Genomic DNA, 15887 nt, shown 5'->3' with positions numbered 1-15887 from the left:
TTTTGTTTAATATTTTCTTACAGTGTTGAAGTGATATGATTTGCTCATACTAACCATAGAAATAATAGAAAGTATCACAAACACAATAAACATTTACCAGACAACTGCATAGCGTAAATGACAATTATTATTCAATTTCATTTGGAACTAATGTCAATTGAGCTGCTCAGCAAAAGGAAAATATACCGTCCTCTGCAGTTTGAAAATGTGGCCTGATGTTATTCCAAAAGACCAGTACAGCATAAATGGTCAAACCAACATCTAATGGAGAGTAAATAAAGTGTTGATCCAATATGGTTAAGCAGTCCGGATTTTTTTTTTACACAGGCAGCCCAATTCGGATCTTTTGCTCCATCCTTCTGAGAATCCGTAGGCGAGCGAGTAAACACCCACTGCCATCCGTTCTTCTTGATAACGTGCAATCATTGGATAATTTTTTTTGATGATCTACGATTAAGATTATCCTACCAACAGGACATCAAAAACTGTAACATCTTATGTTTCACCGAGACATGGCTGAACGACGATAAGTACAATATAGAGCTAGCAGAATTGTCCATGCACCAGCAGAACAGACCCCCACCCCTCTAAAATTAACGAGGGGTGGGGGTGTGTGTCTATTTGTCAATAACAGCTGGTGCGCGATGTCTAATATTAAAGAAGTCTCGAGGTATTGCTCGCCTGAGGTAGAGTACCTTATGATAAGCTGTAGACCACACTATCTACCAAGAGAGTTCTCATCGATATTATTCGCATCAGTCTATTTACCACCACAGAACGAAGCTGGAACTAAGACCACTCTCAACCTTCTCTATAAGGCCATAAGCAAAGAAAAAAATGCTCACCCAGAAGCAGCGCCCCTAGTGACTGGGGACTTTAATGCAGGCAAACTTAAATCAGTTTTACCACATTTTTATCAGCATGTCACATGTGCAACCAGAGAAAAAAAATACTAGACCACCTTTACTCCACACACAGAGATGCATACAAAGCTCTCCCCCGCCATCCATTTGGCACATCTGACCATAATTCTAGCCTCCTGATTCCTGCTTACAAGCAAAAACTAAAGCAGGAAATACCAGTGGCTCGCTCAATACGGAAGTGGTCAGATGATGTGGATGCTACACTACAGGACTGTTTTGCTAGCACAGACTGGAATATGTTCCAGGATTCATCCAATGTAATTGAGGAGTACACCACCTCAGTCACCGGCTTCATCAATAAGTGTATCGACGACGTCGTTCCCACAGTGACTGTACGTACATATCCCAACCAGAAGCCATGGATTACAGGCAACATCCGCATCGAGCTAAAGGCTAGAGGAGCGGGAGACTAATCCAGACTCTTATAATAAATCCCGCTATACCCTCAGACGAACCATCAAACAAGCAAAGAGTCAATACAGGTTTAAGATTGAATCCTACAACACCGGCTCTGATGCTCATCGGATGTGGCAGGGCTTGAAAACTATTATGGACTACAAACGAAACCCAGACGCGAGCTGCCCAGTGGCGCTAGCCTACCAGATGAGCTAAATGCCTTTTATGCTCGCTTCGAGGCAAGCAACACTGAAGCATGCACAAGAGCACCAGCTGTTCTGGATGACAGTGTGATAACGCTCTCGGTAGCCGATGTGAACAAAACCTTTAAACAGGTCAACATTCACAAATCCGCAGGGCCAGACGGATTACCAGGACGTGTACTCAAAGCATGCATGGACCAACTGTCAAGTGTCTTCACAGACATTTTCAACCTCTCCCTGACCGAGTCTGTAATACCTAAATGTTCCAAGCAGACCACCATAGTCCCTGTGCCCAAAGAAGCGAAGGTAACCTGCCTAAATGATTACCGCCCCGTGGCACTCACGTCAATAGCCATGAAGTGCTTTGAAAGGCTGGTCATGTCTCACATCAACAGCATCCTCCCGGACACCCTAGACCCACTCCAATTCGCATACCGCCCCAGCAGATCCACAGATGACGCAATCTCAATCACACTCCACACTGCCCTTTCTCACCTGGACAAAACCAACACCTATTAGAGAATGCTGTTCATTGACTACAGCTCAGCGTTCAACACCATAGTGCCCACGAAGCTCATCACTAAGCTAAGGACTCTGGGACTAAACACCTCCCTCTGCAACTGGATCCTGGACTTCCTGACGGGCCGTCCCCAGGTTGTAAGAGTAGGCAACAACATGGCTGTCACGCTGATCCTTAACACTGGGGCCTCTCAGGGGTGTGTACTTAGTCCCCAAGCCATAAGACTGTTGAACAATTAATAAAATCGCCAGCGGACAATTTACATTGACCCCCCTCCCTGCTACTTGCTGTTTATTGTCTATGCATAGTCACTTCACCCCCAACTACATGTACAAATTACCGCAACTAACCCCGCACACTATCTCGGTACCGGTGCCCCCTGTATATAGCCTCGTTATTCTTATTGTGCTTTTATTATTCCTTTTAATTTTAGAATACTTGGTGAATATTTTCTTAACTCTTCTTGAACTGCACTGTTGGTTAAGGGCTTGTAAGTAAGCATTTCACGGTAAAGTCTACACTTGTATTCGGCGCATGTGACAAATAAAGTTTGATTTGATATGACATCGAAAATCAATTCACTGCAACTTGGTGGGATGACATCATTGATGTTTACTCAAAAGCAGCAATCTGAAACTCTGAACTATCATTTGCGGCAGTTGAAATACCTTTGGAATTGACCAATGTCACATGGCTTGAGCTTGACAATCATTTACACACATTATCAAGAAAGTTATATCATGACAAAGAAACATTACAAATACACGATAGAGCCATATTTAAACACGCATGCGTACTTGCGAAAACCGGTCACTGGTTGGTTCCGGAAAGGGTATTTTTGTTAGGTCGATAGAACTGAAATCGGGTGTTTGAATTTGTTCTTACTCTAACCGTTTTTTATCTGCATAAATTTCGGTAGGTGACCTGCATACTTTGCACATTCGGTAGACAATTTAATCTACACGTGTCTGTTTAAACTAACATTGGCTAGCTAGAGTTCTTTTTCAGGCATTGTTCGCTAGCAAGCACAACTTGGCTAACGTTACCTAGCGAACTAAATGGCTAACAACTATCATGTCGGAAGAACTGGCTTTGTTAGATATGGCACGTTGAAACGCATGTATAAGTAACTACCCACGGTAGAGACACCTAGTTGCCATATCGACGTCCTTTGGTCCAAGTTTTGTTGGCATTACAGGAAATTGTAGCTTGTTAGCTAACGTTAGCTGCTATGGGAGTTTCGCTGGTGCCACACGAACAAGCAAGGCCTGGCTGAACAGGCGCATGGGGGAAGGTCCCGGTGCTCACACTAAAGCCTACCATCTTGGATGGTAACTAAGCAGGCTAGCTAACTTCACCTAACTACATTTTGATTGTAACCTAGCTTTGTCATGATGAATATAAAACAATGTCAACTTTACCAGTTATCCAAATTACCAGGTGTGGCTTGCCAAAAGATATCCAGAACAAGGCATAGCATAGCTCTGACTGGCTCTTATGGGCCTAACGTTACATAAACCCTGTTGGGCAGAGCACGTTTCCAACTAGCTATACAAAACTAGTAAACATTATCAGGCTATCTTGACAGTGCTCAATCACAGACGTTAATATGAAACTTCTCTCATCCAGAGTGTCTTTTATGAATAATCAAAAGCAGCAAAAGCCAACGCTAACCGGCCAGCGTTTCAAAACGAGGAAAAGAGGTAAGTTGGGCATCTTCATTGTCGACCAAATTGACCACTACTTTTTTTTGGTTTCACCTAGCTATGTCAAAATGCTACCGGCGGTGAAATTCTGGCATGTTTTTCAACAGATGAAAAGGAGAGATTTGACCCTACTCAGTTTCAAGAAAGTATCGTACAAGGCTTAAATCAAACTGGCTCTGATTTGGAAGCTGTTGCAAAATTCCTTGATGCCTCTGGCGCCAAGCTTGACTACCGCAGGTATGCAGAGACGCTCTTTGACATCCTGGTGGCTGGCGGAATGCTTGGTGAGTACAGATCTTTAAGCAGTGTTGAAAGTCAGTAGCTTTCAGGGATCCCTTGCCCCCTTCCAAAGTCCCACCCATCTAACCTTCTACAATGTGTTTTTTTGAGAAGGAAAGAGGATTCGTGGAAAGTTTTAGAGGAAGTGTAGTGTTGGAAGTCAGTTTCCATACCATTTGGAAAGCCACTAAAGTCCAGATCAGCACACTGACACTTTCTCTTTCTCCCCCTTCACCTGTCGGCAGCCCCAGGAGGTAGTATATCTGACGACCTGACCCGCACAGAGTTCTGCCTCTTCACGGCACAAGAGGACATTGAGACAATGCAAGCATATGCTCAGGTAAGAGGATGTGGAAATAATTTATTAGGCCGAAGTATCTATATCCAACTATAGATATACATCTGTCAAGAAGCTCTACCCAGCTAATCAATGCTGTATAATTAATTTACCACCATTTCACATCTTCCTTTGTTTTGGACTTGTAGGTTTTTAACAAGCTGATCCGGCGTTACAAGTACCTGGAGAAAGGGTTTGAGGAGGAGATCAAGAAGGTGAGACGGTTGGTTTGAGCTCCTGCATGGCAGTTGGCACTGATGGAAGTTGCACACAATGGAACCTGCATGAGCTGTTTGAATGGGATATTTTATTTTCACAACAAAGAACTAAAACACTTACCCAGCATGCTCATTATTCTATCTACTCCACAGTTGCTGCTCTTTTTAAAAGGGTTCACCGAATCAGAGCGCAACAAGCTGGCCATGCTCACTGGCATTCTGTTGGCCAATGGAAACATATCAGCCGCCGTCATTGGAAGTCTCTTCAACGAGAACGTGGTCAAAGAGGGTGAGTGTCTGCCATCCCACCACTATCTTTACCTGGACCTGTCCAATAAGAGCTGCTTGTTTTCATTTTCACAAATGTTTGGTTACGGTGGGCCCTTATGAACATGACCCTCTTCACTGGATACCCACCTTTTTGTTAAATGGTCTCTGAAATGGACACAGAATTCAGTCAAACGACTTATTTTTTGTGAATCCAATGTCTCTGAAATGAATGTTTTTAGTTCATACAAAATAGTGATTTGAGTGCTGTTCATTGCAGGGTACCTGCTGCTTTGACTGTTGCTTTATGACTGTTTGCAGGAGTATCTGCGGCCTTTGCTGTGAAACTGTTCAAGTCCTGGATCTATGAAAGGGACATCAACGCTGTTGCTGTCGCTCTCCGCAAAGTCGGCATGGACAACAGGCTGATGGTAAAGCTACAAATCCTTACTTTTTTTTTTTGTCCCTCCAAGTATACCAATACATATAGAGTATGTGGTGCTTTCCTCAACACAGATTAAAGGGATGGTTCTCCAAAATTACATGCGTTTCCTTATAACATTTAATGGCGCCGGAGAGGATGGCTACTGTTTTATTGGCTCTTAACCAACTGTGCTTTTTTTTTTTTTTTTTTTTTTTGCGTTTGTAAATTATTTTGTACATAATGTTACAGCTACCGAAATGTGACCGAAATGAGCTTCTGGACATCAGAACAGTGATTACTCATCTTGAACTGTACAAAGACTTTTTCTTTAATGAGTTGTACAAGAGGGATTTACTCCAGACACCCGAACAGGCCCTCATCCCTGTCGTTCACAGCAGGAGAAAGAGACAAAGATTTTGCGGGAGATTGGGGGTGCCTTGTGAGGATTAGGCGTTGAGTGGCTAATCTGCCTTTGCCATCCGTACTGTTAGCCAACGTACAATCGCTGGAAAATAAATGGAACGAACTAAAAGCATTTATATCCTACCAACGGGACATTAACTGTAATCTTATGTTTCACTGAGACATCGTGGCTGAACAACAACATGAATAACATACAGCTGGCGGGTTATACACTCTATTGGCAGGATAGAACAGCAGTCTCTGGTAAGACAAGGGGTAGCGGTCTATGTATATTTGTAGGAAGGAAGTCTCAAGGTTTTGCTCGCCTGAGGTAGAGTATTTCATGATAAGCTGTAGACCACACAATCTACCTAGAGTTTTCATGTGTATTTTTCATAGCTGTCTACATACCACCACAGACCGACGCTGCACTAAGACCGCACTCAATAAGCTGTATACCACCATAAGCAAACAGGAAAACGCTCATCCAGAGGTGGCGCTCCTAGTGGCCGGGAACTTTAATGCATGGGAAACTTAAATCAGTTGTACCTCATTTTTATCAGCATATTAAATGTGCAATCAGAGAGGGGGGGGGGACTCTAGACCACCGTTATTCCACACAGAGATATGTACAAAGCTCTCCCTCGCCTTCCATTTAGCAAATCTGACATTCTTTCCTGATTCCTGCTTACAAGCAAAAATTATAGCAGGAAGCACCAGTGACTCGGTCAATAAAAAAGTGGTCAGATGACGCAGATGCTAAACTACAGGACTGTTTTGCTAGCACAGACTGGAATGTGTTCCGGGATTCTTTCGATGGTATTTAGGAGTACACCACATCAGTCACTGGCTTCATCAATAAGTGCATCAATGACGTCATCCCCACAGTGACTGTACGTACATACCCCAACCAGAAGCCATGGATTACAGGCAACATCCGCACCTGGTTAAAGGGTAGAGCTACCACTTTCAAGGAGTGGGACTCTAACCCGGAAGCTTATAAGAAATCCCGCTATGCCCTCTGAACCATCAAACAGGCGAAGCATCAATATAGGACTAAGATCAAATCGTACTACACCGGCTCTGACGCTCGTTGGATGGGGGCAGGGCTTGCAAACTATTAGACTACAAAGGCAAGCACAGCTGAGAGGCTCGTGTCACTGGGCAGCTATCAGATGAGCTAAATAACTTCTATGCTCGCTTCGAGGCAAGTAACACTGAAACACGCATGAGAGCATCAGCTGTTGCGGACTGTGTCATCACGCTCTCTGCAGCTGTTGTGACTTTTAAACAGGTCAACATTCACAAGGCCGCAGGGCCAGACGGATTACCAGGACGTGCACTCTCAGCATGCACTGACCTACTGGCAAGTATCTTCACTGACATTTTCAACCTCTCCCTGTCCGAGTCTGTAATACCAACACGTTTCAAGCAGACCACCATAGTCCCTGTGCCCAAGAACACTAAGGTAATCTGCCTAAATGACTACCGACCCGTAGCACTCAAGTCGGTAGCCATGAAGTGCTTTGAAAGGCTGGTCATGGCTCACATAACACCATTATCCCAGAAACCCTAGACCCACTCAAATTTGCATACTGCCCCAACAGATCCACAGATGATGCAATCTCTATTGCACTCCACACTGCCTTTCACACCTGGACAACAGGAACACCTATGTGAGAAAGCAAATCATTGACTACAGCTCAGCATTCAACACCATAGTGCCCTCAAAGCTCATCACTAAGCTAAGGACCCTGGAACTAAACACCTCCCTCTGCAACTGGATCCTAGACTTCCTGACGGGTTGCCCCAGGTGGTAAGGGTAGGTAACAACACATCCTCCACAATAATCCTCAACACGGGGACCCCTCAGGGGTGCGTACTCAGTCCCCTCCTGTACTCCCTGTTCACTCATGATTGCACGACTCCAACACCATTAAGTTTGCCATTGACACAACAGTGGTAGGCCTGAAAAACGACGAGACAGCCTATAGGGAGGTCAGAGACCTGCCCGTGTGGTGCAAGGACAACCTCTCCCTCAGCGTGATCAAGACTAAGGAGATGATTGTGGACGACAGGAAAAGGAGGACTGCGCACACCCCCATTCTCATTGACAGGGCTATAGTAGAGCAGGTTGAGAACTTCAAGTTCCTTGGTGTCCATATCACCAACAAACGAACATGGTCCAAACACACCAAGACAGTCGTTTAGAGGGCACGACAAAACCTATTCCCCCTCAGGAGACTGAAAAGATTTGGCATGGGTCTTCATATCCTCAAAAGGTTCTACAGCTGCACCATCGAGAGCATCCTGACGCTTGCATCACTTCCTGGTATGGCAACTGCCCGGCCTCCGACTGCAAGGCACTACAGAGGCAAGTGCGTACGACCCAGGCTTTTAAACAGCTTCTACCCCCAAGCCATAAAACTCTTGAACATCTAATCAAATGACTACCCAGACTATTTGCATTGTGTGTGTGTCTCTTCCCCCCCCCCCTTACGCTGCTGCTACTCTCTTATCTATGCATAGTCACTTTAACTCTACCTACATGTACATATTACCTCGACTAACAGGTGCCCCCACACATTGACTCTGTACCTGTACCCCCTGTATATAGCCTCGATATTGTTATTTTACTGCTGCTCTTTAGTTATTTCTTACTTTTTAAAAGGTTATTTTCTGAACTGTGTATTGTTGGTTTAAGGGCTTGTAAAGTAAACATTTCACCTGTTGTATTCGGCGCATGTGACAAATAAGTCTTGATTTGTTTACCCTGTAAGCCCTGTGTCATACTAATTCTACGGAAGGCCGAGTGTCTGCGGGTTTTCGCTCGTCCCTTGTACTTGTTTGACTCAAGGTCACTAATTAGTAAGGCACTCTCCCCACCTGCTTGTCTAGGTCTTAATTGAAAGGGAAAAACCAGCAGGCACTAGGCCCTCCATGGAAATAGTTTGATACACCTACTGTAAGCAGTCTATGGACAAGGCATGACAGCAATCCATGCTTTGGGTTAGTATCCCTGGCACTGTTTCCGTATGTTAACATTTTAGCATTTGTGGCACAATTTCAACATGCTAACGTTTCAGCATTTATGAACAAATCCCATTAAAGTCATGGGACCGATATTAACATTTCACACCACTTTCAAATCCTCTGAGTGACTTTGTTGAGCGTCACAATCAATTTTAGGTACTTTTGGATGATTTGGACATGTGTGGAAAATGCTAATTGGTCCCATGACTTTAATGGGATTTGTTCATATATGCTGAAACGTTAGCATGTTGAAATTGTGCGAGGGATACTAAACCAAAGCATGGATTTCTGTCGTACCTTATCCATAGGAGTAAGGAAGCAAGTATAATTTTGTAATTTGGGTGAACTATCCCTTCAAGACTAGTCGTAGTCTAAAAAGCATGTTCAATGGAGATTGTCTGTTGAACCAGCCCTAAGAGTTTTTATATAGGCCTATAGATTTAAAACAAAATAAATATTGAATGGGAACTAATTACTTGTATCAATATCTGTCATAGGAACTCTTTCCTGCCAACAAGCGGAGCTGTGAACATTTTTCTAAGTACTTCACTGACGCGGGACTGAAGGAGCTGTCAGACTTTGCCAGGAACCAGGAGGCCATCGGGTCCCGTAAGGAGCTGCAGAAAGAGCTCCAGGAGATGATGGCCCGCGGGGACAACTTCAAAGATGTGAGGCCCGGCTTCTCTATTATTCTTATACGGTGGGCTCAAAGTATTGGGACAGTGACCCCAATTTTTGGGGGGTCTCAACTGCATGCAGAACTTGATATTTGAAATGATACAATGACCGGTTAAAGTGCAGACTCAGCATTCATTTGAGGGGATTTTCATCGATCGGGTGAACTATTTAGAAATTACACCACTTTTTGTACATAGTCCCCGCTTTTTTTTTTAGGAGGACTAAAAGTATTGGGACAAATTAATTTGTTTTAAAGTAGTCAACAATTTAGTATTTGGTCCCATATTCCTAGCACGCAACGATTGTAGCGTAATACTCAAGAAGCCTAGAGGCTGTAATCGCTACCAAAGGTGCTTCAACAAAGTACTGAGTAAAGGATTTAAAGTTTTTGCTTTGTCATTGTGGGATGTTGTGTGTAGATTGAGGGGGGAAAAACATTTTAGAGTAAGGCTGTAATGTAACAAAGTGGAAAAGTCAAGGGGTCCGAATGCGCTGTACAGTTCATATAAGGAAATCAGTCAATTGAAATACATTTGAGGCTTTTCTATGGATTTCACATGACGAGGTGCATGGCCCTGGGAGGGCATCAGCCCACCCACTTGGGATCTAGACCCAGCCTATCAGAATGAGTTTGCTTCCACAAAAGGACTTTATTATTGACACAAACACTCGTCAGTTTCATCAGTGTTCCGGGTGGCTGGTTTCTACCATTCCCGCAGGCGAAGAACCTGGTGGAGGTTCTGGGCTTGTGTGGTTACACATTGTCTGCAGTTCTGAGGCTAGAAGTACTGAAAAATTCTCTAATGGCTTATGGTAGAGAAATGAATGCTCAATTCTCTGGCAATAGCTCTGATGGACATTCCTCTAGTCAGCAGAGGAATTGCATGCATCTGTGACATTGTGTTGTGACAACTGCACATTTTAGTGGCCTTTTGTCCTCAGCACAAGGTGCACCTGTGTAATAAGCATGCTGTTTAATCAACTTCTTGATATGCCACACCTGTTGGGTAGATGGATTGTTTGCAAAGGAGAAATGCTCACTTGCAGGGAAGTAAACAAATTAAAATACACTTTTTGTGCATACGGTATGGAGATTTTTTTTTAAATTTTCCCACTCGTGAAACATTGGACCAACACTTTACATGTTGCATTTATATTTTTGTTCAGTGTGTTATATATATGCATACATGCATACATACACTTGATAGCTGGGCATTGTTCATTGACATGTTCCCTGCTTTGTTTAGATAATTGCCTACGTCAGGGAGGAGATGAAGAAGACCAGCATCTCTGAACAACTGATGATCGGCATCGTGTGGTCCAGTGTCATGAGCTGTGTGGAATGGAACAAGAAGGAAGAGCTGGTCTGTGAACAATCTATCAAACACTTGAAGGTAAATGCTTTTTGTAATTGTAGACTTCTGTGTTCTTGAACAGGTCTTTTGCCTAAGATTTCACAATGAGACAAACCTAGATGAAGGTTAAATTAGTTGCTAAGTTAACTTCAGATTAGTGTTTTGTGGAACTGTATAGTATTGGAAGAGGGTGGGGTGGTACTAATATGGGCCAGATTGGAGTGTGATTTAGGTTTTAGTTCAGTCAACCACCTTGTGCCCCCCCCCCCTCGTATAGCGGTTAAGAGTGTTGGGTAAGTAACAAATGTTGCCGGTTCAAATCCACAAGCCGACTAGGTGAAAATACTGTCAATGTGCCTTTAAGCAAGGCACTTAACCCTAATTGCTCTGGATAAGAGCATCGGTTGAATGACTAAAATGTAAATGTAGGTGCTTATATTGCTGCTGTGCTTGCCCCTGACATCTTGTCATTGAAACTAAGAATCTGTTCTTAATTGACTTGCCTATTTAGTAAATCAAAGATTGGATACATGGAAACTAATTGGTCCTCTCTCCACCACAGCATTAGTCCTCTCCTGAAGTTGTTAACCTCCAAAGGAGGTCATCTAGTCTCTAACCCTCCTGTACCCTAACCCCCTGTCTTTCTCTCTTCTCCACAGCAATACAGTCCTCTCCTGAAGGCATTCACCTCCCAGGGAGCCTCTGAGATTATCCTGCTGGTGAAGATCCAGGAGTACTGCTATGACAACATCCACTTCATGAAGGCCTTCCAGAAGATTGTGGTGCTCCTCTACAAAGGTGTGGGCCCTGGTTGAAAGTAGTGCACACTAAAGGGAATTAGGGTGCCATTTTGGAAAGACTGTGTGTAGGGGGTGTCTCATGTGACATGACATTTTGGTACGTTCATTAGGTACCAAACGGAATAAAATGGACTGAAACGGGTACAGACTTCCCCAGACTTCTCTAATAAGAAACATTACATTTTTTTCCATTGAGGCTTTATGGTGTGCCCTAATGAACCCTGGTCCCCTGGCTTTCATGACCTTTGACCTAACATTCTTATGTTCCTTGTTCTCCCCCCCTCTCCCAACACAGCGGATGTTTTGAGTGAAGAGGCCATTCTTAAGTGGTACACAGAGGCACACGTTGCTAAAGGAAAGAGTGTTTTCCTCGAGCAGATGAAGAAATTTGTTGAGTGGCTGAAGCATGCAGAGGAAGGTAAAAAAAAAAAAACACGTTTTCATAGTAAATAGTCACCTTTTTGAAAAACACCAAAGTTCTCTTAATATTCATGTTGATGTAAATTGTAATGTTCTGATTTGTGTCGACTCTTTTCTGTCTTCCAGAGTCTGAGTCCGAGGAGGAGGAAGAGAACTGAGAACTCGACCCTCCGGATGTGCATTTTAAACAGCACAGTAGGAGCAGTAGAATGTTACTGAAGTGCTAGTCTCTCCCAGTCCTGTTTTTCTATTTTACCTTCTGGTTTCTTTCACCCTTCTCCAACTTCAACATTTACATTTAATTCAAGAGCTGTGATGTCAACAGTACACTCCTTATTAGATTTTATTTGAAACTTACCCTTAATAGTTCACATATATTGTGAATTAAAACCTCAATCATAAAATGAACAAATTAAGTGTTGATTTGTTTGGAAAGATGCAGAAATGAACTCCCTTTTTTTATTAGTATTTCATTCTACTTGAAGATTAAGATTTTATGTTGCTGCATCCAGTCTAAAGTCTGATATAGCAGTATCCGGGATATCATGGTTTATCTGTTAATATTGCAGTAGTGCGCCTTCTTGCCGTGTGACTTAAAGGCACCCTAAAATGACAAGTCATTGCCTTCTCGCCAAAGGATTTACCGGTAGCCCTATCCTCATGTTAGCTCCTTTCCTTACCTTGGCCTTTTGGACAAACCTGTAATGAACAGTTGAATTGGTGATCAGATGAACGTTGTGCGGTGACTGTCATCTTGGGTAGAACCACCTTTTGACCTAACTGACATCCTCTCTGGAAGATGAATTGCCAGCTAAGTAATTAATATTGGTTACTACTTTAATCTGATTAAACCAATTGACTTTTTTAAAGAAATAAAGATGACATTCATATTGTTTTGATTATTTATGGTATACATTGTATGTTTGTGTAGCAATGCAATCAATTACTATACTTTAACTTGGCTGCCTGCTGTACTAATACATCTCCACCTGAGGTCCCAAATTCACACACAGCTTAATGTTATTACTGGGTATCCACAGTAAATGGTCTTGAGTGATTTAAAAAATATATATATATTTTAAGGCTGTATTAATGCAGGCAGCACAATTCTGATCTTTTGGCCAATTATTGACAAAAGAATCTGATCTGATTGGTCAAGTTAGTGAAAAAAATCAGAATTGGACTACCTGTGTAAACTTGGCCTAATGGTCTTTTTACATGCACATTCAAGTCATCAGTCCAATATTTTTTTTGAAAGTAGTTTAATGATTGTTTACAAGTCAACTAATATATATTTTTAACTTATTGTACAAAAATACATTTTTTTTTCTTCTTAAACAGCTTCTCATTATGTGCAGAGGACAATTGTCTTCCATAAGTTAGGAGAAATTCAAGTATGTTTACAACAATGATACACATTACAATAGACTTGGCGGTAGGCCTATAATTCTATTAGGTTAATACATTCAGAGGTCTTCATTGAGGTAAAAGTGTATTGCAATCAGTGTGCAACAAGTTATGTGTTTTGGATAATTCATAAAAATAAGATTGTATTTTTATCTTGCATGATTTTGAAGTAATTTGATATATACCCAAGTCGATGCATAAAATACAAATATTGTGTAAAGCTTAAAGGTGTTGAAGGTCTAGTGCAGTCAATTCTGTCCCGGTCTTCTAACTTATATTGTGCTGATGAAACTTAACACTGTAAAAGTATGAAAACATGTGATCAGTGTTATTTCCTGATAGTTGCTGGTTGAAAATACAATCTACACAGGACCTTCTGATCAGCAGGTTTGCATGGGCGGGAGTTTTGAATTCACCATGCGGTTAATTGGTTAATACACCATGACCTATAAGAGTTCCAAACTTCTCTGCCAGTAACGGCTAGTTTTCAGTTTACCCTTCCAACTCAGACCACTCCCAGACAGTCCTAGCAAAATTCTTGCTGGAGAAAGTTGTGCTAAAAAGCAATTATTTTCCAATTTTAATGGAAATCTATTACAGTAAGGTACTTTTAAGTATAAATTATTTAATGGTGATATAAAAACAGCTGCATTGGGCCTTCAAAGGTGCAACCAATACTGCACAGACACACATGCAGAACTATTGTGTGTTTGTGAATTGTGAAAAGGCTTGTGCAATACATGCAAGTAAACATTTCTCAACATACGGTATAACATTGAGCTCCCAAAAGCAGTGTTTACATATATGTTATGTTTTCTTCTGTTCCACACCATGCTACATTTGACATGGAATATGATTTGATGTTGTGGTAAAGTGTGTAAACACCAAGTGTGGTTGCTTCTGCTGTACTAGTGGGCCGGGCCTATATAACACTAATTCATCATATTTGGATTCAAGCACATTTTAAATTTGTTTTGCCTCCCCCATTTAGATTTCAAGACTCCCATGAAAGCAGTGGCTTATACTCATTTACTAATAAGTGCACTATCCTGGTTAAAATTAAATACAATTTTACAGCTACCAAAGTATATTTGGGGCTATTGAGTTTGAATTCATAATAATCAAGCAAGCAAGGCAAAAGATGAGTCAGTCAGGAGACAAGCCAACCAGTCCACTACTCTACTGACAGCAACCGCTGCATGGCCTAAGTTTGGGTTACAACCATGTGACTGGCTGCATGGGGGAGGCGAGACTGTGTTTTTAGGAGCGCGACACTAGGGCTTACTATTTCTGATACCGAAATAGCCCACTGTCAGGTGGAACCTTACACATTGTGCTCGAGTTACAATTTGACCAAAACACAGTGTATAAGACGCACATGTGAGAACGGAAAGTGCATTTCAGTGGGGGGGGGGGGGTTGTCCTAAGATTTAGCAAAAATATGTACAAAGTTATATCTTTTTTTTCACTCGTAGGTACATGTAAACATCCGTGCGACTTGGTATGCATCCTTGTTGTGACCATGTCAGATGGCTGTGTGCTTTTCTCCATCTCTGAGCTGTGAGGGTAGAGAAATTGTAGTAGTTTACATTGAAATAAAACCGTTGAAATACTATTGATTGTGATGCTGTTATGGAATTGCTCCAATGTTAAATAAAGTACTGTCCCGTTATCTAAATGTAGCCAAATCCCATCCATTTTTTCTTGTGGAGATTACGTGCAGCCTTCCATGATAGCCCACAGTCTGTCAACCAATAAATACTGATTTATTTTGAGGACTCACCGTTTTCCTCTGGTTACTGAGACAGAAAGTGCATATGGGCCTGAGCGGGGGGCTGCTGCTACTGATGTTGGTGCTGCTCTGCAGTATGCTGTGGTACCTGAGACAGGGCTGCCCGTCCAAACACTCGTCCCCCAGTAGCAGCACGTTGGCAAGGTGGGAGATGTAGCTGGACGCCAGGCGCAGCGTCTCGATCTTGGACAGTTTCCTGTCTGCCGGTTCTGTGGGGATGAGGGTGCGCAGCGCGGTGAACGCCGTGTTCACGCTGTGGGTCCTGTCCCGTTCCCGCGCGTTGGCTACCTGTCTCTGTTTGCTAACGCCCGGCAGACGGCTGCTGTACCCCCCCTCCCTCTGCCTGGCTCCCTCCCGGCACTCTCCCTGGGGGCTACAGCCACCGCTCGTCGACTTGTTGTCGGAGCTCTCCTCGCTTCCACTATCCAGCTCGTCCAGGTCGGAGGGGAAACCGTCCGGCGTGGCACCCTGTTCGCTCCCTGTGGACTTCATGGTGGACCTGGCTGGGTGTCTAAGGCGGGGGACTGAGCTGGGATCTGCGACTGGCTCTGCAACTGTGTCTGTTTCATGGTGCAGCCGACTGCTGCCAACCACTTTATAAAAGCAGAGTGAAAATAGCACCTGGGACCAGCTGCCGCCGTGTGATCCGGTGACTGGGGGTGGGGGATCCTGCGTTAACTGGGCTCACGCCATTCCCTTGGCAGAGCAGCATGCCATTTCTTGAATA

At 43.1% G+C, this 15887-nt stretch overlaps 2 protein-coding genes across 2 annotated transcripts; one reads left to right on the top strand and one right to left on the bottom strand.

Moving 5' to 3' along the window:
* Positions 1-2830: 2830 nt before the first annotated feature.
* Positions 2831-12863, top strand: LOC120033332 (basic leucine zipper and W2 domain-containing protein 1-A). The gene is made up of 12 exons (XM_038979630.1): positions 2831-2957; positions 3672-3745; positions 3856-4032; positions 4273-4367; positions 4514-4579; positions 4736-4871; positions 5171-5280; positions 9206-9376; positions 10634-10780; positions 11401-11539; positions 11837-11959; positions 12088-12863. Exons 2-12 carry the CDS (start codon positions 3682-3684, stop codon positions 12117-12119), a joined length of 1260 nt encoding a protein of 419 aa, XP_038835558.1. The 5' UTR covers positions 2831-2957; positions 3672-3681; the 3' UTR covers positions 12120-12863.
* A 1720-nt stretch (positions 12864-14583) lies between these two features.
* On the bottom strand, positions 14584-15652 carry LOC120033180 (transcription factor 15-like). Its single transcript, XM_038979462.1, has 2 exons — positions 15152-15652; positions 14584-14601 (listed from the first exon to the last, which is right to left on the bottom strand). Exons 1-2 carry the CDS (start codon positions 15650-15652, stop codon positions 14584-14586), a joined length of 519 nt encoding a protein of 172 aa, XP_038835390.1.
* Positions 15653-15887: the final 235 nt, after the last annotated feature.

This window comes from Salvelinus namaycush, chromosome 40 (assembly GCF_016432855.1).
Source record: "Salvelinus namaycush isolate Seneca chromosome 40, SaNama_1.0, whole genome shotgun sequence".
Taxonomy (NCBI): domain Eukaryota; kingdom Metazoa; phylum Chordata; class Actinopteri; order Salmoniformes; family Salmonidae; genus Salvelinus; species Salvelinus namaycush.
The sequence above is the reverse complement of the archived record's forward strand: the minus strand, read 5'-3'. Positions and strand labels throughout refer to the sequence as shown.

Coding starts and splice junctions, on each gene's coding strand:
- LOC120033332 (XM_038979630.1), top strand. CDS start 3,682: ATGAATAATCAAAAGCAGCAAAAGCCAACGCTAACCGGCCAGCGTTTC. Junction 3,746..3,855: donor TTTCAAAACGAGGAAAAGAG/GTAAGTTGGGCA, acceptor GTTTTTCAACAG/ATGAAAAGGAGAGATTTGAC. Junction 4,872..5,170: donor CGAGAACGTGGTCAAAGAGG/GTGAGTGTCTGC, acceptor GACTGTTTGCAG/GAGTATCTGCGGCCTTTGCT.
- LOC120033180 (XM_038979462.1), bottom strand. CDS start 15,652: ATGAAGTCCACAGGGAGCGAACAGGGTGCCACGCCGGACGGTTTCCCC.